The following is a 24,636-nucleotide window of genomic DNA, read 5'->3' on the forward strand; positions in this document are numbered from 1 at the left end:
CTTCTGCCCCTGCCTCAGCTCCCCGAGGCCCCCTCACCCCTCCCTGCGGGACGGAGGATGCTGGGGTGTCCTTTGGTACCCAGGTGATGCTGTGTGGCACGGGCACGGCCGGCAGGAGCAGTGCCGGAGAGCCGGGGCGGCCGCTTGGCTGCTTCCAGCCTAACGAGCTTGGGCTGCCCAGCGGGAAGCAGCATTCCCTGCCTGCATGGCTGCCTTTGCCAGAGGCTTTCCCTCCGCTCTTGGGGGAGGGAGGAGGGAAGGTTCTTTGTTAGTTTTCCTCCTTCTCCCTGCCTGCAGCCAGGACTCCCTGAGCCGCTGCCGGGTGCCCTGGCTTCCCCTTGTGGGGTGCCCAGTGGCCGGCGGGACTGGATGGACCTGGGGGCTGACCTGGCTGCATTTGCCCCAGGCTTTCCTGCTCGGCATCCTTCTTTTTTTGGCTGTGGCTCCCCATGGTGTTTGAATTTTAATTCCTTTCCTCTTTTGTTTGGCAGGGGTTTGACCCTGCGAGTTCCTCCAGCACCCACAGCCAGCTCTGAGCTTGGGGAGGAGAAGGGCCTGGCTCTTTGGTACTGCAAAACCGGCTGAAAACTGTCCAGAAAGGGCACGTCCAGGGGTTCATCACCCGTGCCCACAGCCCTGCAGACACCGCTCACGCTGGTGCAGGACACGGCAGGGTCAGCTTTCCCTTAAACCAGCTGGCAGGAGCTGGCTAGGGACAGCACACATCATTTTCACCCGCCTTTAAACAAACATTGCAAGTGTTTTCTTTTGGAATGTTGAAACAGCGCTTGCAACTCCTTTCTTCTCTGCAGAGGGCAGAGGGGCAGCTCCAGCCCCAGGTGACGTCTTCTCGGTGACAGCAGTGCACGGGTCCAGAGGGGACCTAGACCTGTATTGGCCCCGGGGGTACCTGCTGCCCAGGGACTAAGTTTTGCTCCTGGGAGGCAGAACCAACCTTCCTTGTGATTTTCTCCTCCCAGACAAGTCGGACAATATGGGATCTTTTCCCCAGAGTTTTTCAGGGGGCAGTTCAGAGGGTAAAACGTGCCTGAGAAAGCTGAATGCAGCTTTATCAGTGAAAAATAATCACAGGAAAAAGGGCTCAGTGTCTACCTGGGGCAAGCAAAACCCCATCTGGGCTGCTTGCCTCCACTGCTGGAACCCTCCGGCTCAGGCACCGAGGGACCGAGGCTCTGGGGAGCCTCCCTTAGATTTCTCAAGGGGAAGATGAAGGAAAGCATTTTTCCTCTCCCTTCACTACACCAGAAATTGGGTTTTGGGGCAACAAATCCCAGCTGGAGCGGAGCTTGCTGGGCTGCTCTTGCCAGGGTTTCCCTGAGCAGCCACCCGTCCCTGGCATCCTTGCCAGGCAGAAGCAGCAGTTCTCACGGACGGGGAGTGCAGTCCCTGCGGCACAGTGTGGCAAAACCAGGAGGTGCCGGGCTGTGGTGGTGGCCGGGGCAGGGGTGGTTGGTTGCTTGCTCGGGGGTTTCGGCTCCACACCTCTCATGGGACATCCCCGGCTCAGCGCACCCTGTCCCCCGCTGTGAGAGGGGCATCGTGGCCGCCCCGGCGTGGCTGATGGCACACTTGGCTGGCGAGGGCCATGGTTAAAGATTAAAACTGGGTCCAGTTTGCAATATTTATCTTGGGAGCAGGAGGGCCCCAGCTTGTTTGGTTTGTGGGAAGAGTTGGGAAAGAGTGACGTTGGCGAGGAGAGACCCGGCAGGGCTGGCCCTGGGGGCGAGCAGGGCTCTGGGGGTGCTGGCGCGGGCAGGATGGGGAGAAAACCCCGGGCAGGGACCCACATCAGTGGTGAGCCCTGCAGTCAGGAGGTGGCTGCTCTGGAGGTGGCGCGGTGTCCTGCCTGTCGGTGGGGACGGGGGCACCACGATGGCTTCAAGGACAAATATATTAAATCTATTAGATATTAGGGATGGGGAGCATGCAAGCAGCACAGACAGGGAATGCTTTTTCATTTCTATTGCCCTAAACATTACCTCCTAAAGCATTTTTCACAGGTTAATAGCTGGTTGCCCAGACTGCTAGCCCAGCTCTGGAAACAGCCACACAGATGTACCGGGATGGTCAGCCCTCTGGTTTGTACCAAATTGTGGCATTTAATGTGTTTTGGTGGTTGGCCGGGGGACACGGGGCCATGTCGACTGCAGAGCCTCTGTCACGGTGTCCTGACCCACAGCGGGACCTGGCACCAACAGCTCACCCCTCTCGTCACTGACCCCTCTTCATCCAGCACCTCAAATACAGCGTGGGCTGCGTGAAGCCGTGCTCGTCTTTTGCCAGGGTGGGGCGTCCGTGGTGTGCTTTCATACAATTTGATGCACATTCCCAACCCCACAGTGTATCCTTTAAAATATGGAAGGCTTTTTCATTAAAACGACGACCTGGCGCTCAGCAGAGTGTGCCTGCAGCGCCCCCCCCCCCGGCACAGGCCCTTGGTTATTGTTGACAGTACGTGGCGCAGGAAGCAATAAGAAGGAAGAAGCGGACACAGCTGAGTTTTACAGACTTTCAATGCACAATAAAACATTTTATTTAAAAACAATGCATTCAATATTGTGTTTTGGCACGCGTCAATGTTGCAGGCACATTCACACCAAAGAATCACATTGCCGAGAGATCCCGGAGGAATGGTGGCGTCGTTCTCCAGGGAGGATGCTCACGACGAGGATGCGGTTACTCCGCCACGAGAAGAGAGAGCCAGGGCCTCGCTCACCAGCGTGCCCAGGGGCACGATGCCCGTCCGGCCGATGCCGCGGAGGCTCTCCCGGGGAGCAAGGCTGGACGCCACCTTGGCTTGCAACCTATTTCACACCCTGTGTGCGGCTTTGCCGTTCACCTGAGACTGTGCCCTGGCCCTTTATGAACAATTAGCCATTTAAAAATAAATAATGCTTTTAGTATGGCCGATAAATAATGAATCCTTTATTACAATTATGGCATTTTTTTTCTTTTTTTTTTTTTTTAAATATTTATCTTTTTTTTTTATTGAAAACAACTCCATCAGGCATTGAACTGTATAGCCATTAGAATAAAGACACATTCATTTACAGAAAACCTGCTTTTTTCTAAACGATCTGTTTTCGCAACCTCCATTCACAGTTAGTTATATTTCACAAACGCTTGCTTTTTGGTATACTCCACAATTAAAACCGGCAGCCAAAATGACTTTGTTTCAGTGTATCTTGCTGCCATCCACTGAAAAGATGCAAGCAACGCAAATACAAACCCGAGATGTGTAAAAGAAGAGAAGGTAACACACGTATTTCCACCCTTATGTACACCCCTTCTTCACACCCCCTGCCCGGTGTCCCGACCCCCCCGCCCGCAGCACCCAGCCCCTCGGCAGAGGGGACGGAGCAGGATGTGGCCACCGCTTGCCTCCGGTGGCTACCGTGTGCAGGACACTGTCCAGGCAGCTTGGGGATGAGTGGGCTCCGTGTCCCACCAGACGCTTCCCCTGGAGCTGGTCAGAAGGGATTCTCCTGATTTTGTAAATGAAAATGTTTTGTACTTACAAATATTGATCACGTCTCGTTTCGCGTACGTTCGTTTAGTGATATTCGCCTCCCCAGACATTCGGTAACGGCAGCCAGTGCTGTCCCTCAACCATCAGGAACTCGCTTAGGTAGACGGAGGCAGGAAGATTTTGGGCCAAGGAAATGGGAAGGAAGAGTCCAGCCCAGGTGGTACCCAATGGAGGTGCCACCCGCAGGTCCTGGCACCTCCCTGTCCCCGGGACCCGCATTCCATAGCAGGGAGCAGCTCAGGACACCTCATTTCCTACAAAACCAGAATTACCCGTGTCATAATCTGGCACAGAGAGAAAGGGAGGCCGAGCCCAGAGCTGTCAGGGCAAACCCCACTTCGCCGCTCCGGGATGCACAGCGCCCCTAATGCGAAAATCAGCCTGAAAATGGGGGATGTGGGAAAGAGCCCAGTCTGACCACAAGGCATTGGAGGGTCTTCCCCTGCCTGGGGGAGCAGAGCCCACCCTGGGCCACTGCTGGTCCCAGCAGTCGGCGCAAGCTGCCCTTCCCTTCTGGTCCCTCTATAAAAGCAGAATTCAAAGAGCATCCAGGAAAACAGGCAAAAACAAAAGATGCACATTTTAAGATGGTTTTCCACATTGCAAGAGCTTGGACAAAAAATATTGATACTAAGAAGCAATTTACTTTGGGCTGTATTGCGCCATTGATTTTGGGGCAGAACTCCCCATTAAAATCAATGATTCTGAAATGTTCAATGTGGTTCTGAAAAATCGATGGGGAGTTTTGCTTAAAAATCAATGATATAATATGGCGCTCTGTCAATAATTTTTCTGTATTCCCATTTCCGAATATTTGCAGTCGTTTTTGTGCTTCCTCCTCTGTACTCGGTGCCTCTTTCTGCCTCTGGAAAGTTCCAGCTTTGCTGCCAGGACCTTCTCCGGCACCGACGGGAGGTCCCATCCCTCTCTGGGGGTGGGAAGGGGCTGCAGAGTACGGGGGCTCCCCCCGAGACCCCCCCCAGCTGGGTCTGCTGGTCATAACGGGACTTCCCCAGATGAGCCAGAGGGAGACACGCCCTTTGCTTAAATTAAGCAACATCAAATTAAGGTACAGTGCGTTAAAACACATTTCTGTCACCATCCTCTCCACAATCTGGGGGTGCAGCGGGGCGTCCCAGACTCCCCCCCGCCAAGCAGAGCCGTGGGAAACAGGCTGGGGGTGCGAGTTGTGGGGAGAACAGAAATTCCAACCGGGGGCAACTTCCCCAAGTTTATTGTGACTGGGAAGGCAATTCAAATTTTTTAAAACAAATTATGAAAAATCCTGCACTGAGGCAGTTTCTGCAGCTCATTAACAAACTCTTCCTTCCCTGCGCAACTTCTCTTCTTTATTTTGGGGCAAAAGGAACCCGCCTGCTCCAGAAGGGTTCCCGCAGGACTCGGGGGAGGCTGGAGCTGCTGGGGTCCTCCTGGCCCCACAGCTCCCCGCTCCAACACACCGTCCTGGCGTCCTGTGACCCCGCAGACCCTCACCAAGAGGGCCCGAGGGGTCAGGGGGCTCAGTCCTTCCCCCAGGGACGCCTGTCCTGGCTCTCTGCGGGGTTCTGCACCCAGCAGAGCCCAGCTGCTCCCTGGCCCGGGCCCTCGCGCGCGGCTACGGCACAAAGAATAGGTGATAATATCAAGAACAACTGGTATGGCACCATATGGCATAAGACACCACCGTCACTGCACAACTATGTCTTCAGAATAACAGCTGCCAGAGGCTGTGCTCTGCCGTGGGAGCGGGGATGAACACAGGACCGACACGACAGCACGGGGAGCCGGAGCCCGGGAACGCCGAGCTCCCGGTAGGAGCGGGTCTGTGCATGCTGCACCTGCACGGGGGACACCCTCCACAGCATGCTCTACACAGCCTTTGAAAAAGCAAAAGCCAGAAAATGTGGGGTAATTAAAATGAGGGGGAAGAAAGCTGCCAGCTCCTCCTCCAGCCGGGGCGCGGGGAGAGGGACGGCACGGCTTCAGGGGAGCTGCCGTGCCATGGCAGCGGGCACCGGGAGATGCTCCAGGCCCATGTCGTACTGGAGATCTCCTTCCTCACCTCCTATGTCTGCCTGTAGGCAAAGAGGTTGAGAAAAATTAAAATGTGCCATTTTAAAGTATGATTTGAAACTGGATTTTTGCATCTTCTTTCAGTGTGTAGTCAGTTCTCGGCGTCATACAGAATAGCAGAAAAATTTTAAAATACTCATAAGCGTACTAATTGTAATAAGAAACCCAGCTACTTTACAGGCTCCTTTATCCTGAGTCATAGTGGCCAACGTTTTCAAACCATAAGTGACCCTAAGGTCTGTCCTCTCTACAAACAGCCTGATTTCCAGCGGTACCGAGAAAGCTGCATCTTCCCGTGCCTGCCTGGGGTGGCTGTCGGTGACTGGAAAACTGGGGCACTAATTTAGTTGTCTGGCTGCGGATTTAGAGATGTAAATGGGGTAAATCTGGTAACTGTATTTCCTCTTCCCCACGCTCCTGCTGCGCTCACTTCCCTTTAAAAACCATTTTTAAAAATCCTGGTGCCCAACTGCCAGCAGTAGCCTGACTGTGGCTACTGGACCACTGGGTGCCTGCCCAGCTAGCCATGCTTGTGGAACCAGGGCCGGGCACAGGGCAGGATGGGCATCCTGCCCCTGGGGGGACCACCCTGGCCACCGCAGGGGGATACCTGGAGCCTTCCTGACCCGAGGGGCTAGCTGGCCCGTCTGCCCCGTCACCGTTAATTGGGCTAATGAAGGCTATTACCGCTCCCTACAGACCCGGCATTGCTGGGCCCCCATGGCCCCATGGGATGGAGGGGATTTTGGGTGGGATGCGCCAAAAGGCAGAGAATGCAGCTTGGCAAGGGGGAACACCGGGTACCACAGGGCCACGCACACCAGGAGGGGGGGACGGGGATCTGTGGGTGCAAAGGGACAGGCAGGAGCCCCTGTGCTCTCTGCTTGGGTGGATCGTCCTCCCAAAGGACCCCCCCGTAGTGGGGGGGTGTGGAGAGCAGGCGCAGAGTGGGGATGCACCCACGCCAGGGTCTGGGGCTCTCCTCACCCAGCACATCTCCAGAGAAACCCAACTCCACTTATCGCAGCGGTTTAACTTTAAAATCAAGAGACCAAATGGTATGGCGCGGGTGGGAATGACCGTGTTTCAGCCTGGCTGATTTGGACTGGGATTTGGCCCAAACGGAATTAAAACGCTGAAGTGCTCTGAGAGTGATATAAACGCCTAGCTAAGGTACAAGCCATATTGTGACCTTCTTCTTTACATTATTCTTTAAAAAATGTAAAATTCAGTAAATACGAAAATATGCAAGCGGTGGAAATCAGGATCCACACTGAAGAACTTGCAAGGGACAATGAACTGGAATTCAGAGTGGCTTTCTCAACCCGCCACGGCAATGTATGTATGCTGAGCTATTGATAGCAACATATACAAGAGAAGCAAAACCTTTTAAAATTAGCATTTCTAATTCTAATAGGGTAGGGACAATAAAATTAAGAGATTCAGGGGATTTTGTGGAATGCTAAAATATGAAAATATCTTAAAACGTACTTAGTAGCATATCTATAAATGCAAAATATTTCAACTTGTGCTGCTGCATGAATAGCATCCACAGAATTTGAGAAATGCTTCTGCACTGCTAAATATGCTCAAACCCTTTGACGAGCAGTGACAAGGGTGACTAAAAAGGATCTTTATATTATGGAAAATATTTTAGGGTGGGTTTTTTCTTTTTTTTTTTTTTTTTTTTAAGAATTATATCTGAAGAATGTTTAATTCGGTTTTGGGCACTTTTTAGACAATCATTTGGCACTTCAAGATTTAGGTTCTTAGGCACAATGCGACAAGGTGAGTTTGGCCAGTCCTTCACCGTGCATCCTGTAGAGCAGCTGGAACTCTGCAGGCAGCTGGTGGGACTCCTGCCACTTGGTCGTGAACTTCGTTCCCTTCTTATCATAGTAGTGGTACGGGAGATCCTCCCGCGTGTTGGGGTCGAACCCGAAGGGCCAGAATCCGTACAGGTGGATCTCCTCGCATATGGCAGAAGCAAGGGTGTACATGAGAATACCTGTGCTCAGCCGCTTGGGCGACAAGTGCTTGTTCTTCCAGTATCTGTGAAAAAAAGAAAGGCATGTTAGTTCAAGGTGCAAGTAATGCCACAGCTTTGCTATGAGAAAAAAATAACGTTACTGGCCGAGGATCATCAGTGCAGAGAGCTGGAAGCCTGGATAAGGCAAGGATTGCTCTTCAGGTCAGTCTGTAAGGACTGGGGATGCAGAGCAGCCTCAGCAGCACCCTGACCGACGGTCTCCTGTGGTCTCCTTCTGAATGTGTTTGGTTTTTAACCAGGATAAGTAGTGCCTTATCTAGAAAAGTACGATTCCCCAGCTCCTGCTCTCATTTGCTAAAGAAGTGGCAATATTATCTTCCTTGGATCTAGTAGAGTTTTCCCCAGACCACCCTGCAGCGGTGGGAGCAGAGCCCAGTGATGGACCTGCCCCGGTGGGACCGACCAGCCCATCCTTGCTGTGCTGGGCATGCGTCTGGAAAGACATCACTGAAGTACGTACTGAAGCAATAACAAACCTGCATTTGCTGTAAAAACAAGCAATATCAGGTCCTGACTTGCACGACAGTCGACAGTGCCCACCAGAGCAGGCATGGATAGAAAAATAAATACAGTCGTATTTGTACAGAGAGACACGCACTTTGACACGTTAAAAACAAGGCACAAATACACACCTGTTCACATGCTGCATTATATTTCCCGGCCAAGCCAACTGGACCTTTAGCTGCCCTCTGTGCTCAACAAAGAAGTCAACCAGTGTTCTCGTGACTGTCGCTGACGTGTGGAAGAAAAAAGCAGGGATCCAAAGAATGGCCGCATCGAGCTTTTTCAAACTTAAGAAGAAGTTGTTGCGATCCTGAATGGTCAAAAGATTGTTGTAGTACTTTTCCAGGATGCTGGGGTTGAAAGTGGTGAGGTTGGTTTTCCTTCCGACATCTTTTTGGAAAGCCTCAGTTGGAGCAAAATTGCAGCGAAAAACAAAATCAGATTTATCTATCTCTTGCCCGCACTGACTCCCGGTCAGGATCCCGCTGTTCCCAACCACGGCGCAGATGTTGTAGTGCTTGTTCAGGATTGGCGACACGTCGGGAAGCAGCGATCTGAAGTTATTGCTAATAGAGAAAACATACTTGTGGCTGGAATAATCATAATGCATCAGCTGTCCAATCCGAACACTGCTCTTGGTCAAAGAAAAATTTTTTATTACGTCGACATGCTGAAGGATTTCTTGCCTAAAATAAAACAGAAAAAGAAAAGAAAATGTGGAGTTATATTTCCCTCTTTCTGCAGTGGAGAGATTTTCTTTCCAGCCAGATTTAAATTTATTTTTGTTGTTTTCAATGTAGTGAAGTAGCTTCCTGAGAAATGTGGTGCAATGGCTTTTAATTAATATAAATAGATGGAACTATGGAGCTGGCTCCTCACCTAGAGCTCTGCTTGGCTTTACTGGGCGCTCCTGGCTGATGCCAGCTGAGGATGTGTGCGTGTCCCTTGGAAGAGTATCAGGATTAGTGTCAGATTCCCTGTGGAATCAGTCCCCTTGCTGAGGGCTGAGGGGCAGCAGGGTCCTGTGTGTGCTGTGCCACGGGCCCGGTGGGTCCGTCTGCTGTTGGGGCTCGCCACATGTACCTCGCTCTTGGCATGGGCCCACGCATCCTTGGCAATGGTGGGTACCGTGTTTGGAGACCCAAGCAGCTCAGGATATTCAGTTGAATTAACGGTGGCTGATTTTAAAATACATATATTTTTTTGTGTCCTCATGAAGAAGCTTTGAATCACAAAACCAAGTGACTGTCACTGTCTCCATTTATGTAAACGTAATTCCTTAATGTCTGCTTTGGGCAAGGACGCTGGCATTTTTACAAGGGTTTTTAGAGATACTTACAAACCAAACAAAACCAACCCTGCTCAGGAATTTCCCTCACAGGGCATAAAATTAGAAAACCAATTCCACTTTATTTGCTCATGTTTATGGAAAACAAACAACCTTTCTTCCAGCTCGCATCCTCCAATGTCTGAACATTAATGGAGTCCCACTGGGTGCCCTAATTATGGGTTATGGCTAACAGACAAGTGCAAAGGCAGATCCTGAGGCATTAGCTAAAATCACCAGTGGGGTGGCACAGAGATAGACTTATGAAGGGTGAGCTGGTGGTGCCAGGAGTGGAACAATACTGAGGAGTGGCCACTGTAACACCAGCCTGGGAGGTCCCTGGGAAAGGATGGGGCAGGCAAAGTGCCATCTTCTCTCCCTCCTCCAAAGTGCCATCTCATCTCCTGTGGCCCACAGCTCTTTAGGGGTGGCAGGCAGCATTTGTTGGCACTAGAAGGCCAATACTCATCCCGCTGTGCCGGCAGCAGCACTGACCTGGGCCTGGGGAGTGACCAGAAGGAAGGAGAGAAGCCCAAGCCCTGCCTGCAAGGACCTGGGGGTGCAGCAGCCCCATCCCAACCACCAGCTGCCTGGCCACAGAGCCAAGGATCTGGGCTCCTGCTCCTCAGGCAGGCATTTGTCAAGACAAAATTACAGTCCAAGATGGTAGTAGCTATCTTATCAGTAAAGATGCATATATAAAAAAGCATAAAATATATATTGATTGATATATATATGAGTAAAGCCAAAAAAAATAAAAGAGGCTGGCCATACTCCACATGACAGTGAGAAAACGGAAAGCACATTTTACTTCCCATTTAGTATGGAGCAGCTTTCAGGAAGCTGAAGGACCTGAGAAAAGCTTTCCGTTGCCACGCAGCAGGGGAGTCAGTGCCACCTGCGAACAGCAGGCAGAAGGCAACGCAGAAAGAGAGTGTCTCTGGTGGATCTGGGCTCGAAGGCTCCATCCGAACCCGCAGAAGAGCAGCACAGCTCTTGCTCAGAACTGCTGTCAGCTGGGAAGTTTAGTTGGGTGTGTGTTGGCCTCCATGAACACGGCATTTCATGGCTGTTACAGTCCCATTTGTTTCCAGTTTTAAAAGCCCAGCCATTTATCTTGAAGTAATGACAATTTCACTTGCACCCCGGGAAACTGGGTCACATTCTGTTTGGTAAAATAATGCGTGTTGCAGCCTGGTGTCCTGCTCTGAAATAATCAATTCTTCCAAGATAGCTGTAACCATCTGGGGAATGCTTTGTCTCTCACCACTGGCAAATCACTCAGAGCTGGGAGTATTTAGTAGTCCCTGATTGTATTTTCTTAAATCCTGGGGCGAAGGGGACACCTCAGGGAGGGTGAGAAGGGTTCACCACTCACCTCTGGTGTGCGAACGCCGTCCGGTTGAAGGCCCACCTGGAGGGCTTCTCCTGCAGCTCCTGGCTCAGGGAGTTGGTGATGGGGACGAAGGAGGGGTCCAGGAACTTCAGGGCGAACTGCGATCTGGGAATGAGTGCGCAGACCCACGCAGAGACACACAGACACACAGACACAGGCCCACGCAGACAGACAGACCCGCCGCCGTTACTGGCCGTGCCCGCCTCCGCTGGCGGCCGCCGTCAGCACCGCGGACAGCGCCGGCCGCGCCGCGCCGGGCCGGGATGTACTGGGATATACCGGGATGTACTGGGATATACCGGGATGTGCCGGGCTGCACCGGGCTATGCCGGGCTGCACTGGGCGGTGCCGGTCTCCACCGGGCTGTGCCAGGCTGCACCGGACTCCACCGGGCTCCACTGGGTATACCGGGCCGCACCGGGCTATCCCAAGCTGTACCGGGCTGTGCCGTGCCGAGATGCACTGGATTGTACCAGGCCGGGCTGCACCGGGCTCCACCGGGCTGGCTGGGCTTCACCGGGCCGTGCCGTACGGGGCAGGGGGGTACCGGGCTGCTCCCCACCTTTCAGCACCCCCGGAGCATTGCGGTTCCCACGCTCGGCCCGCCTCCCCTTCCCGGTACCGCGGTCCCCTGGGGGGCCCCTTCCGCCCCCCGCAGGCCCCGGGCAACCTCCGCGGGGCGCGGAGCACGGCCGGGGTTGGGCGCGGGGGGAGCCGCATCCCCGCTGCGGGAGAGGGCCGTGGCCGCGGGGCCCTCCCGGGCCCAGCCGGGGCTCTCCCCGGGCGGCAGCGGGGCCGGCGGGGGTCGGAAGGGATAGGGTGGGATGGGATGGGGCAGGGTGGGAAGGGAAGGGATGGCGGCCCCCCGCCCCCGGACCGCTCTGGGCCGCGCCGCGCCCTCACCTGAATCCCGCGTGGAACATGTACATGCGGGGCCCCCCCGGGCCGGCGGCGCGGGGGGCGCCGAAGATGTTGTCCTTCTTGAGCGAGACGTAGCTGATGAGGGAGAGGATGAGCAGCGCGATGCTCAGCATCACCAGCCCCAGCACGCTGGCCACCCGCACCATCTTGCAGCTCCTCATGCCGGGAGGCGGCCCCGCGGCTGGGCGTGTGCGGGGCGGGGGGGGGTTTGCCGCGGGGCTACATGGAGCGGGGGGGAAAGGCGGGCGCGGGGGCGGTGGGAGCGGGACGGCGGCGGGGACCGGGCCGGCACCGGCGGCAGCCGGAGAGAAAATGGAGGGACCGAGCGGCGGCGCGATGAAATGGCAGCCGGGAGCGGCCGCCCCGCCGTCCCGGCCCCGGCAACCCCGTCAGCGACGCCGTGCTCCCCCGGCCGGCCCCCCCCGGCAGACCCGGCCCACGCACCGGCAGCCCCGGTGCCACCCAGCAGCCCCGGCGGCCCCCTGACAGACCCAGTGTGCCCCCCCCCAACAGCCGAAGCGTGCCCCCCAACAGCTCCACTACCATCCCGACAGCCCCGATGTGCCCCCCTGACAGTGCCGGTACCCCCCCGACAGCCCTGGTGTGCCCCCCGACAGCCGCAGCGTGCCCCCCGACAGCCCCAGGTTTCCTCCACAACAGCCCCAGGGTGTCCCCCCCAGCAGCACCAGGAACACGACCTGGCATCCCAAGCGTGCCTCCCCCCCGGCCTCTGACGTCCCCGGGGTGCCCCTGACAACCCTGGGGTGCCCAGAGTGCCCTTCCCACTGCCTTGGGGACCCCTGTAGTGACCCTCCAAAAGACTGGGGGTGGCCCAGCCTGGCAGCCACAGTGACCCCCCAACAGCCCCAGTCCCACAGTGACCCCCCCAAGCCCCATGGGTGCATGTGGGGGCTAAGCATGGCCACAAGCTGAGCCGCGGGGAGGCCGGGCTGCTCGGGAGCCTGTGGCTTCGCTGGGTGACCAGTGGCCAGGTGGGTGCACGAGGTCCCCCTGCTCCCCACCACAAGGCCGTGGGGTCCTGACATTTCCCTGTGACACTATAGGTCACCGTATGGCACGTATAGCACCGCAGGAGCCTGCGCCACAGCCCGCACCTGGGCAAGGCAAAGCCTGATGCTGACTATCAGAAAACCCCTCCTTCTTTAAAAGCCTGTGTTGAGGGCACACTACCACCTAAACGAACCCTACTGCTAATTAAACTGCCCCGTAAATCACACAGCAAATTTCATGTGAGCTCCAAGACATCCTGACTTCGGTAATCTGAGGGACGTCTCTTTCAAACATGACTTCTGCATACTGCAATATTTTCAGTGTTTCTTCAAGCTACCTTTTTTTTCCTTAGAAAGCTCACCCCCATAGACAGCTCTGCCTCTGAGCCCTGAGTTCACAGAAGTGCCTTATAAATAATAAATACCGTCTTTGTAGCACCATCCTTGCTCTGGGCTATATCCTACAAGCTCTCCATGCATGAAGCTCTCTTTGAAGAGGAGGAACATGAGGACCTCGCAGGGTTGGGTTTTACGTCACAGCCTTCAGTGGGAGTTCGGCCTGAGTATGGCCCAGAGGTCTATATCCCCGTCCTGTGGGATGCCTGTGGCTTTGGTGGAGGGAGAAAAGGATAGGAATGTAGGAAATAGTGCCGTTTTGATATGGAAGATAGATTTTTTACATGACTCTTCACATGGTTTCTGTTGTTGTCCACCCAGGACACGGTGTCCCCAGCTTCAACATGTCCACCCAGGTGTCCCAGGCCATACCATCCACAACTTTTCCCCTTCAGATATTCTGGAAATCAGCTTGATAATACTTAATATTGTCTTGTGGGGTGTCTCACCGTGCATCCTGGGACATGGACTGTACATCCCTTGTGTCATGCACTGTTCCACTTCTCCAGAGCTCCTCAGGCAGAAGAAGAACTCCCAGCCCCTGGGTTTTGTACAAAACTCCCAACTGCCCCTAATTGGAAGTTAACGAGCGAGAGCAGAGCATTTATTGCCAACAGGCTGCTGGGCAACTGGGGCTTTTCCCCTCCTGTAGCTGGCCCTGTGATGTCTTGGAGCACACTAAATGACTGTGGGTGGATCAGAGGCTTTTTGTCACAAGTGAGTGAGCACCAGGGGAAGGCCACCATGGTCCTAGGCGCCTGGGCAAAGCCCTTGGGGGCAGGGGCAGATGAGACCTGTCAGGAGACACTGCCCAGGCAGGGCTTTGATGCTTGAAGAGGGATGTGTTGGCAATGGCAGGACAGCAGGAGAAGCAGCAGTGCTCCTGTGTCACTGCTGTTGGGGACAGATCAGCCAGAACCACGTGGAGCTGGAGGAAGGAGGTTGATGACAGTCCACGGGCTTTGGACCCATTTTGGACCCATTTTGGCCCCTGATCCTTCCCAATCTCTGTGCAAGTGAGATCTGAGAGGACATCGGAAAGGCACTTTGGCAAGAAATGTTTAAAAACCCTGCCCTGTGCCGCAGCCGCTCTCCCTTTGACCCCGCTGTGAGCCCCAGCCCCGGCAGCACCGTCCCCGGAGCCTGCGCACGCCAACAAGTTGCAGTGGAAACAAAGGCAGTTCTTGCTTCAGATTCTTCAGAGATAGCAATATGTCAGGAGCCCCTGGAGAGGCTGAAAGTAAATGAATCAGTGCTAGAAAGTGAAGGATATCATCCGCGCTGAATGGTGAAAAGGAGTCCTGAACAGTATCTTCATTGATTTTCCTGTAATTGACACAGAAGCTCGGCTCGCCGGAGGCTGCGGGCGAGAGGAGTGGGGAGGCCCAGGTAGAGAGCTCCCTGCCCCGCATCCCGGGAGCCCTTCTCCTCAATTAGGTGCCTTATTTTTGTGTGTGTGAAGCTTTGAAGGAGGCGGTGGGTGGGTAAGCCAGGGTTTTCACTATTCACAGGGTGTTTTGCGAGCCAAGGGGCAGAGGAGGAGGTGTCTCCTGCCTCCACGTCACCAGCTGGTCCCCACCACCCCTGCAGCAGCAGCGTGCGGGTTACACCGAGTCCTGGGCTGGTGATAAATACCCTTCCTTACGTGAGCGTGTGTGCTAGAAAACACAACAGTGGCACACCGAAGGAAATTGGTAGGAATTGCTGTTTAGATTCGGGGCTCTCCAAGGAGGAAGGTATGAAACCTGCAGCTGCAGAGCCCTGACGTAGGTGACGGACCCCGCTCCCCGGGTGCTCGATGGACACCCTGCCCTGCTGGCCATCAGCCTGTCACCGATACAAAACCAACATCCAGCAGGTGCATCTGATGGGATTTTTGCCACTGCTCGAAAAGACTGAAGAAAATAAGAAATGTGTTTGAAACAGATTCAAGCAGCCAGAGCTGTTTGAGAGGGGGGACGGCGTTTCGGCAGAGAAGCGCAGCTACACCACATAAAAGAGACCAGGACCATCGATTCTCTTTCAAGCCCGACAGAGGGAACACCCAGTGGGTCGGGTGTGCGCTTAGGAAAAGGTTCCCACTTTTTGACTTATTCATGGAAATGGAGCACAGTCTTTTTAACATTACAGGGAAGTTGTGCTTTGAAGGTTTGCCCCCACTGAAATCAGCCTTTTCCAGGCTCTCTTTACAGTTTGCTTCCCTCCTTTGAAGCTGGTGTTTAGGGTCTCCAAGCATAAGGGGGTCTTGGTCTGACTGACTGCACCCAAAACAGTTTTAAAGTCTCTTTAAAACCCAGCTTGCCAGCCTGCTGGTGTGTGAAGACCTATGAATTCATTACCAGGAGCGTTCTCCCTCCTCCGCTGCGTTCCTCAGCCAAGGCTGCTGGTTTGCAGCCTCTCCACTTGCACTGAAAATGCGTTCCCGAGGGAAGGTGGTGAGGAACGAGCCACCTGCGGCTCCCATCACGCTGCCCTGCTAACGAACCACTCTCTCCCCAAGTCCTAGAGCACTTGCAGCAGCCGACAGAGGCAGGAACCAACTGCAGGTGGAGTGGCGCAGTGGATGGCATCGCTGTGGGGGCTTGGTCCTCGCCCCGGCGGGGACACCCAGAGCCCGGCCTGGGGTTATCCTGGCAGGAAGACACGGCAGAGCTACCTGAAATGGGGTGGGCATCCCTGGCAGGGACATCACACCAACCATGGGCAGAGGACGCCTGCAAAAATTGCTGTTTAGTGGCCATATAAGCCTGAGAGCTGGACCCAGACCGGACCTGTGGGGGACTAAGGTGGGACTCCATCCGTCTCAGCACCAAGCCCCTGCGGTTTCCCTGAGTCACTCCCCTGAACAAAGGCCCCAAGATTTCTGCTGATGCAGCGCCGGGGCAGCTAAATGCTTTGTTGAACGCCTGCCCGAGTGTGCCTAAGTGCTTTCAGCCTGGGTGGCTGCTGAATTGGGCTTCCTGGGACAATTATTTTGAACATAAGTACCCAAAGTCTGCTCGAGTCCTGTTCTAAGTGCTTATGTTACTTTGTTTTAAAAATCTGGCACTGCATCCTTAGACCTGCGGTCAGACCAGTCCCAGATATGTATTTATTTTAATTATATTTGCGAAAACGCTTGCTGGACATAAAGGGCTCTCATCTCTTTCTGACTTTACTACGTACAGTATTTTCTTCCAGCCTTTGAGCCCTCACTCCTCTGGCAGCCCCGGGAGCCCGGTGCCCGTCTCCCTGAGCCCCAGGCCCGGGTTGGCTCACGTGTTGCTCGTGTCCCACTGGGAACATGCGGGAATTCAGGTCCAAGCCTCAGCAGGAAACAACGTCAAACCCCAGAAATAAGGCATGAGGGTCCTGGGGACACAGGGGAACATGGGGACAACTGCCCTGGATCTGGGGAAATCACCAGCTCCCAGATTATTATTCACGCTTCACCTAGTTAAACCACCAGGAATTAACTAAAGGCTTCAGAACATAAACGAGTCATCTCTTTTAACAGTTTACTGTGTTTTAAAAAGATCCCCCTCAGCTGGTTTGTGGCACTGCATTAGAAGTTTCCCATGCTCCTAATTGCACCTCTCTCCCAAAGCAAACAGGAAAGATCCCAGAGTGAAGGGCAGGAGCCGTCCCACGCCAGAGACTCCTCTCTGGAGCGGAGCAAGGGGCAGTGAGCACCCCCAGCCCCCAGTCTCACTGCAGGGATGGATGCAGGGCACTGCAGGGATGTACTGCACTGCAGGGATATAGAGCACTGCAGGGATGCAGAGCACTGCAGGCATGCAGGGATGTACGACACTGCAGGGATGCAGGGCACTGAAGCAATGCAGGGCACTGCAACGATTCATGACATTGCAGGGATGTGGGGCACTGCAGGGATGCTGGGCACTGCAGGGATGCAGGGATGTATGGCACTGCAGGGATGCGGGGCACTGCAGGGATGCAGGACACTGCAGGGATGTGGGGCACTGCAGGGATGCAGGGATGTATGGGACTGCAGGGATGCTGGGCACTGCAGGGATGCAGGACACTGCAGGGATGCGGGGCACTGCAGGGATGCAGGACACTGCAGGGATGTGGGGCACTGCAGGGATGCAGGGATGTATGGGACTGCAGGGATGCTGGGCACTGCAGGGATGCAGGACACTGCAGGGATGCGGGGCACTGCAGGGATGCGGGGATGTATGGGACTGCAGGGATGCTGGGCACTGCAGGGATACAGGACGATGCAGGGATGTATGACACTGCAGGGATGTGGGGCACTGCAGGGATGCGGGGATGTATGGGACTGCAGGGATGCTGGGCACTGCAGGGATACAGGACACTGCAGGGATGCAGGGATGTATGGCACTGCAGGGATGCACAGCACTGCAGGGATGCAGGGCACTGCAGGGATGCACAGCACTGCAGGGATGTGGGGATGCAGGGCGCTGAAGCAACGCACGGCACCTCGGCTCACCCAAACTACTGCCACGGGTGTTGTCCTCTGCCCCCCCGCGAACCCCGGTGGCTGGCACATGGCCGTGGCCCTCGGGCCGTGTCTGACTCTGCGCTGGCCTGACCTCAGCAAGGACAAACAGCCCTCCCACGGAAAATACTAATGAAAGGGCTAAAGCTGGGAAGAGTAAGGCAGCGATTAGTGGTGTGCATGCAGCTGAGCTTCCTGCAGATTACTTGTATTTAGACCTAATCCTCTGCATTGAGAAAAATCCCAAATCTCTTCATTTTTTTTATGGAGTGATTATCATAGACTCCAGAATCATTGTGTAAAAATTAATCCCGGGAGATGAGATCGGTTTTGGAGCTGCAGTGTGGCGCTTGCCAGACATAAAAGAAGCTGGTAAACAAACCTTTCCCAGAGCGAGGGAATAAAGCTCCGGCCGGGCTCCCTTGGTTTCTGTGTGCTGTGGGGGTTTATCGATGGCTTCAGCCAAGTCCAGAAGCAGCGGTTTCACGGGGTGGGTTGGGGATGCCCTACAGCCCCCTCCCCCAGGTCTCCAAGGGGCTTTCCAGGGTCTCCCCAGAGGCTGGGATGGAGGTGGGTGGGGGGGGCTTTGATGGGAAAGAGCCATGCTGCTGGCGGGGATAGCGCGGGGCACCCCAGTGCTGTTGTGCTGAATGGCATGGATGGGGACACGGGTGAGATGGGCTGATGACACTCCGGTGACCCTTGTCACCTGCCAGAGATCTTTGCCTTTTCTTACAAGAAACCTCTCAGGAGGGACTCTGGCCTCATCGGCACCATCAGAGGAGACTCCGGGCTGCCCGTGTCCCCCCAGGCACCACCCGGCCCCCGCAGGCATGGCTGCCCCTTCGGCGGTGTGGTCATCCTCAGGGCTCCGGTTCAAAAAGGTGCTTAAGCCCAGCATTTAGGAGCGCGCGCCGTCCTGCTGCCAAGTGTGATGGATCTGTAACTATTCTGAAGCGATCCATGAATATTGCATGGGGATCCACTTATTGGAGCCTCTGCTGCATGGATGCCTGGCTCTGCTTTAATAGGCGGCTGTCAGGAAATGCAAGCAGGGGAGGAATAGTTTAAGATAAGCCCTTTTGCTGCCAGCGAGGCAGCAGAGTGATGTTCGGGGCAGTGAGCAGCTGGGCAGGGGCAGGAAGGACCGGTGGGTCACCCCTTGTGCTGAGCCTGGGAGTGACACTGGCAGACACAGGCACTCTTGGATGCTTTAAACCCTTTCCCCCCCGAGCTGTTTAATTCCTGGTCCTAAAGCAACCTGCGCATGGGGCTGGGATGGCTGCCTGCTGGCAGAGCCCCGCGTGGAAGCAAGGAGGGCCAGGGACCCCAGCACAGTCCTGCCCAGAGCCAGGGCACAGCCTGGGTGGGGGTGAGGGGGGACTGGGGGTGCCCAGCTCCAGGGGATGAGCATCCAACAGCTCGGAGGGGCAGGGAGGAAAGGAGAAGGAGAGGACAGTGACCTCGGCACCTCATTGCCAACTTCTGCTTTTAACCCCCAAGAGCCAAGCCATGAGATCTGTCGCCATGGCAGAGTTGCTGCTGGTTCCCAGGGTTCAATCCGAGCATCCTGGTTCCATTCAGTCCAGGCAGCTGGAGGGGAACAGCCAAGATTCGAACTGCCCATGGAAAAGCCACTGCGAGGAGGGGGGTTTGCAGTGATTTACTCAGTGACATCTAGTCATAAGTTGGAGATTATGCTTTGGCTTAATTTTACGCGTTAATCAATAGGAGAGGGAACACTTTAGTTTTACGTAGATGGCCACCGTCCCTCGCCCATTTACACCGTGCGGCTCCATTGATTTCATTAGGATCCGCCAGGCAGAAATGAGAGCGGAACTTGGCCCCCTTAATTAAGACAACTGTTGCTAAAGGCGGAATGATGGAAAATAATTAACCCTATAAAAAAACAGACGATGCTGAGAAGAAGAAATACATAATTTAGGAATCAGGAGGCCGTTATGCAATATTAATTGCAGACAGCATGTCTGAACAGCACGACATACCGAGAGTTGTGCTGCACGTCACAAAGCCGCTGAAGAAGGCCAATTTTGCTCCTGACGTTAAGTGAAGAGCCCAAAAGATGCATCTCTAGAGTAAACCGCCACCACGGCAGGGCGGGAGGTCCGGCTGCGTGTTGGGGGTAACCGGGGGTCCGCATGGCTCTGCCCAGGGCACGGGGAGCCGGTGTCTCCCCTCCCAGACCTCTGCTGGGCAGGGACAAACATGCTGCCCCCGCTGGTGGAGGCTCAACCAATTTCATTAATTAAAGTTCTAATTGTGCTAAGGGAGCTTTGACCTCCTAGGAGGACCCTTGCCCTTCTTGGCAAAGAAAATTGGATTATTCCTACTAGTGCTGATTGTCAGTGCCTTCTTTGCTGCTAAAATATTCTCTCTACTTCCTAATCAAATGACTTAAAAAGGCCAAACATGGAACTTTCAACAGCAATAACAAATACGCCTATTTATTTAAACAGGCACAAGAAATAGTAATTCAATAGGCAATTTCTAGAGAAGGCTATAAGTGAATGCAAACAGAAGGTCCGCTTGTCTCTGATGATGCTTTAGGGGTTGGATACTGGGTTTAAAAGCTCCTTCAGTGCTTTCTTTTTTAAACACAAAAGCATTACTTAGGAACCAGGGAGATGCCACTGAGCCCGGGGTGGCTCATCACACCAGGGATGGGGATAACGCGGTGAGTAGCTGGGGGATTTCAGGAGGAGGACATTGCCACTGTGTCACGGCAGATGGGACCAGGAGTGCAAACACGCTTGTGCATGGTATAGACCAGCGGGGGTGTGTGTGTCTGAGTACCCTGGGGGGGCTGTGGCAGAGGCAGGGCTGCAGCAATGGGGCAGGGGGGGCTCCCATCCCCTCTCCCATGGCCACTGGTGCAGGACCCGTGTCCCACTGGCTCCAGCGATGAACCCGCAGAGAAGGGCATCACGGCAGCATTTCACCCCAGGTGAAACTTTTTTATCACATTGGCTTCAACATTTTACACTCAAAGGAAGCTCCATAATTGTGGGAGGGGAAGATATTGGTGGAAAATCAATTAATGCTCATTTCCTGTATCATTGCCATTAATGGCAAAACTGATAACAACCATCTTCTCCTATAATAGTTAGCAGGTAAAAATGGTTACACAGGAATCCTGGCTCTCATTTACAGGAAAAGGTTGAGGGTGTGACCAGCACGGGAGGGCAGATGCAGATAAACCAACAAGAAAATCCTCAGATTGGCTTAAATTTCTCACGGCTGTTAAGCCGGTGGCTCGGGGGCTGAAGGGAGACCGCTGAGCCATCTAATCTGATGAACCCCGGCACTCCTCCGCTGCCTTGTGCACTTCAGCCTGCAGAAAAACATGTCACCTTTTATGTCAATCTCAACTTCTGAAGCTGGCCCCATCCTAGAGCTCCCCAGATTCATGTTTTGCTGGGGTAGCAGGAGAAGACATCTTGTTTCAGGGTGCTCCTTGGAGGTCATCGTTCTTTCTCCCCACCAGGCGCACGGCTGTTTGGACCCAGCAGCAGGCGGATGAGGAGGACCTCCGTGATATACAGTCATGTTAAATAGGTGTCAGCGCTTAGTCTCGGTAATGAAATAACACAATAACGAAATTGTTGAACATAATTTGCGTTAGGGATTTCCTCTGCTGTGTCCTCCCGCTGCTGATGGTCCCGTCGGGCAGGAGCTCTGAGGAAGCCGTGGTGGCCTGGCCACCAGCCCGCCGGGGCCATCCGGACGGCGCAGAGCCGGGGGATTTTGGACCCACCGGCACCGCGGGGGCTGCCCTGGCCTTTGATGAGTCAACGGGCGCTCCCCTGGGCTCCCGGGCGGCTGCTGGGATTGCTCCCCGGCTCTCTGTTTACATTTATGAGTAACAGGCCAAACTTCAACCAGATAGAGAGGTGTCTGCACGATTAAAACATTAACTATTATTATCCACGACTTTTAACAAATTATTTATGGTCGTTTCATAGCGCGGGCAAGTGCAAAGTTTAAATAAAGCAGGCGCTTCAGGTTCTAGCGTTGGTGAGCCACGGCAAGGTTCAGAATTAGGGGGACTTTGGAGCTGGGGCCGGCAATGCCGGAGCTGCCGTTAATCCCGAGGTGATGCCTGGCGCTGGATTTTATATCTGAGCTGTCGTGTCCCCCCTGGCAGCCCCCCAGGCACAGCCCTGCCGTCCCCCTCAGGTGACACACGCTCTCTCTGTCCTGCAGCCTCCTCTTCTTAAACACTAAATCAAAGAATTATTTCTTAAATGACCGTAATCTTGTTTTCTAGCCCTAGCTAATGAGCTCTTTGTGTAATGAATCATAAATTACTTAGAGCAAGATCTTTCTTTTACTTAGAACGGGTAAAAAATAGGTGGTGTCTGCAGCCCGCGCCCGCCGTGCCCACACGGCAGTGGATTTTTCCAGCTGAAGCTCAGATATGCACAAGCCCTAATTTTGCAGATAAACAGCTTCTATTTCATTAAATGAGCTCTGCACAGAATGTTTGTCTTAGTTATTTCCAGAAAATTAATTCATAGAGTTTAATCTGTTTAGCATCTGATTAATGGGATTTTTAATCAGCCATAATAATGATAATAAAAGGCTTAAAGTAATAACCGAGGAAAAGGTGTGTATTTGTCTTTGCTATTCCCATTGTCCTGACAGTCATCAGTGCTGCACAATAACTCATGATATTTGGCATTGTTTCTTTCGGATCTATTGATCAGATGGAAAAAACAGACCTTGTTTGAATCTGATTCATTTAACCGTTTTTGTAAAATTACCTATTATCAGGAGAGGTAGTTTTGAAGCAAACATTTCAGCCTCCTTGAGTCAAGACACATCTGTCCCGCTTACTCCCGTGACACAAATACCATTAAGCCCATGTCTCCAATAATTAAATGCCTGCTGCATGACACCTAAAATCATATTTGTTGTCAGACGTGGCACGGGGTACAATAGTGATGTATTGTAGCATAAATTTAGTGTAAGAGTAACCACACCACGGCAAAGACATTTGCCTCTAGAACATTACACTGGTGCCTATTTGACTTCTAGGTGTGGCAGAATGGGCCAGTGTGGGACGGCCACCATGGTGGCTGCCACCTCGCCAGGAGGGGCTGGGGACAGATGGGGTGAGGATCTTCAAGGGGTAGGGACGGTCAGGCTTTGCCCCCCCGCAGGTGGGAACGGCTGCTTGAAATACGAGCTTTTAAAAATTTTTTTAAATTTATTTGCTTCCTTATTTTTTAAAGGAGAAGATGGTTTTCCCAGGATCAACCGTTTTTCCCGTACGAGCATGTAGATGTGATGCAGGAATGTCACTGAAACGCGCAGGTGGGAGTGGCTGCCTGAGAAATGTGTTTATTTTTTTGATTTTTGCTCTTTATTCGCTTCCTTATTTTTTAAAGGAAAAGGTGGTTTTCCCAGGATCAGTCATTTTTCCTGTATGTGCATGCAAATATCATGCAGGAATGTCACTGACATGCAGAAATAACGGAAAGATGGAGAAGGGGGAGCAGCTCTGGGCGCAGGCTGGGTACCGGCGTTGGTGGCAGCCCCGCTGCTGTCCTGGCTGGGACAGCCTTCACCTTCTCCAGGGGAAAAACTGCATTTTTTTTTGTCCGTGGGAGAGTGGAAGCTGTGTATTTTTGGCTGTGCCGGGGTGAGCGGGAGGTCAGGGTGGGAGCGCAGCCGGCTGCACTTTCCGGGGAGGGATCAATACCTCCAGCAGCCGCACGCCCTGCGCGGGGAGGCACAGGGGCAGGCATGTGCCGAGAGCGGAGAAAGGCATCCTCTGCCTCTCCCCGGGCTCCTTCCCTCTCCCCGACTGAAATTGGAAAGAAATGGATCGATTTTTTACTCTTTTCGGGGTGAGGGGAAATTGCAGAACGAAGATGACTTGAAAGAATGAGATGGATGGGAGTAACTGGAGCTCATCCTCCACGGGGGAGAAAAATGCAGCACAAATGATGGTGTTAGCCATCCATCCTTCCGTCAGGGCTTTATATGGAGGTCCATCACCGAAGGACCCGAGCGTGGGCTGAGCGTGGGCTCTGCTAACGCAGGTGCCTGTGCAGCTTTAATAAACCATTGCCAGCAACTACTCGCAAATGGGAAAAAATTTAAAAATCCACATGGGGCTGCCCAGGGAAGTGGGCCGATGGCTCCTGGTCCCTTGGCTCTCCCTTGAAGTGTCGGTGTCTGTGGCCAGGCTGTCACCCCAGCAGCAAGGGGACTGGGTAAGGCTTTTGTAAAGACTTGTTCTGGGTAGGGCCGGGGGGGCAGTGCCACCGAGCAGATCCGGGGAGGACCATTGCAACCCCACTCCAGGTCACTCGCCTCTGTTCAGCCCCAGGCTGGGGAGGGGGGCGAAAGGGGCGATGGAAAGCGAGGGGAGGGCACTGCCAGCCCCATGGCTGTGCCAGGAGCGGCTCCCATAAATATAACCAGCCAGAGGAGGTGTCCACGCGGGGCTGCAGAGACACTTCTCCAACCACGAACACCCACGCCTGCATCCTTCTCCAGCAGAAGAGGCAACGGCCTGGGAGGCATCGCCAGGTCCAGGGGTTATGCAGCACCTCCCAAATGCACTTTTCCCCACGAGAATTCCCTTTTGCCCACTGGAGACAGGAAGGCGTGTTCCTGACAGAGGTGCTCCCGGCTAGTTCCACAGATGGCTGTCTCCCAGTGGAGGCTGCTTGGGTGAAGATTGAAGGTTGGATGGACTTCCTAGTCCATGCCATTTTTACTGTCTGGACTTCAAGCTTCTCTGAGGGGGATGCTGGGGGACAGGGGAGCCCCGGTGGGAGCGTGTCCCCGGGGTCCCCACGACTGCCTCCCGTTGCCGTTTCTGCCGCTCCTGCTGAGCGGAGGGACGAGCTCTCCCTGGCAGAGCAGTTATAAATTCCCAGCTTAGCAGGTTTCAAGCTGATTGCCTTTCCTCA

At 54.1% G+C, this 24,636-nt stretch overlaps 1 protein-coding gene across 1 annotated transcript; it reads right to left on the reverse strand.

The window, feature by feature from the left end:
• Positions 1 to 7,392: 7,392 nt before the first annotated feature.
• LOC141476674 (alpha-N-acetylneuraminate alpha-2,8-sialyltransferase ST8SIA3-like) lies at positions 7,393 to 11,982 on the reverse strand. Its single transcript, XM_074165479.1, has 4 exons — positions 11,804 to 11,982; positions 10,883 to 11,005; positions 8,306 to 8,863; positions 7,393 to 7,675 (listed from the first exon to the last, which is right to left on the reverse strand). The coding sequence occupies exons 1-4, from the start codon at positions 11,980 to 11,982 to the stop codon at positions 7,393 to 7,395; spliced, it is 1,143 nt and encodes a 380-aa protein (XP_074021580.1).
• Between the last annotated feature and the right edge of the window lie 12,654 nt (positions 11,983 to 24,636).

This window comes from Numenius arquata, chromosome W (assembly GCF_964106895.1).
Source record: "Numenius arquata chromosome W, bNumArq3.hap1.1, whole genome shotgun sequence".
Lineage (NCBI taxonomy): Eukaryota > Metazoa > Chordata > Aves > Charadriiformes > Scolopacidae > Numenius > Numenius arquata.

Coding starts and splice junctions, on each gene's coding strand:
- LOC141476674 (XM_074165479.1), bottom strand. CDS start 11,982: ATGAGGAGCTGCAAGATGGTGCGGGTGGCCAGCGTGCTGGGGCTGGTG. Junction 11,006..11,803: donor ATGTTCCACGCGGGATTCAG/GTGAGGGCGCGG, acceptor ACTCATTCCCAG/ATCGCAGTTCGCCCTGAAGT. Junction 8,864..10,882: donor ACGGCGTTCGCACACCAGAG/GTGAGTGGTGAA, acceptor GTTTTATTTTAG/GCAAGAAATCCTTCAGCATG.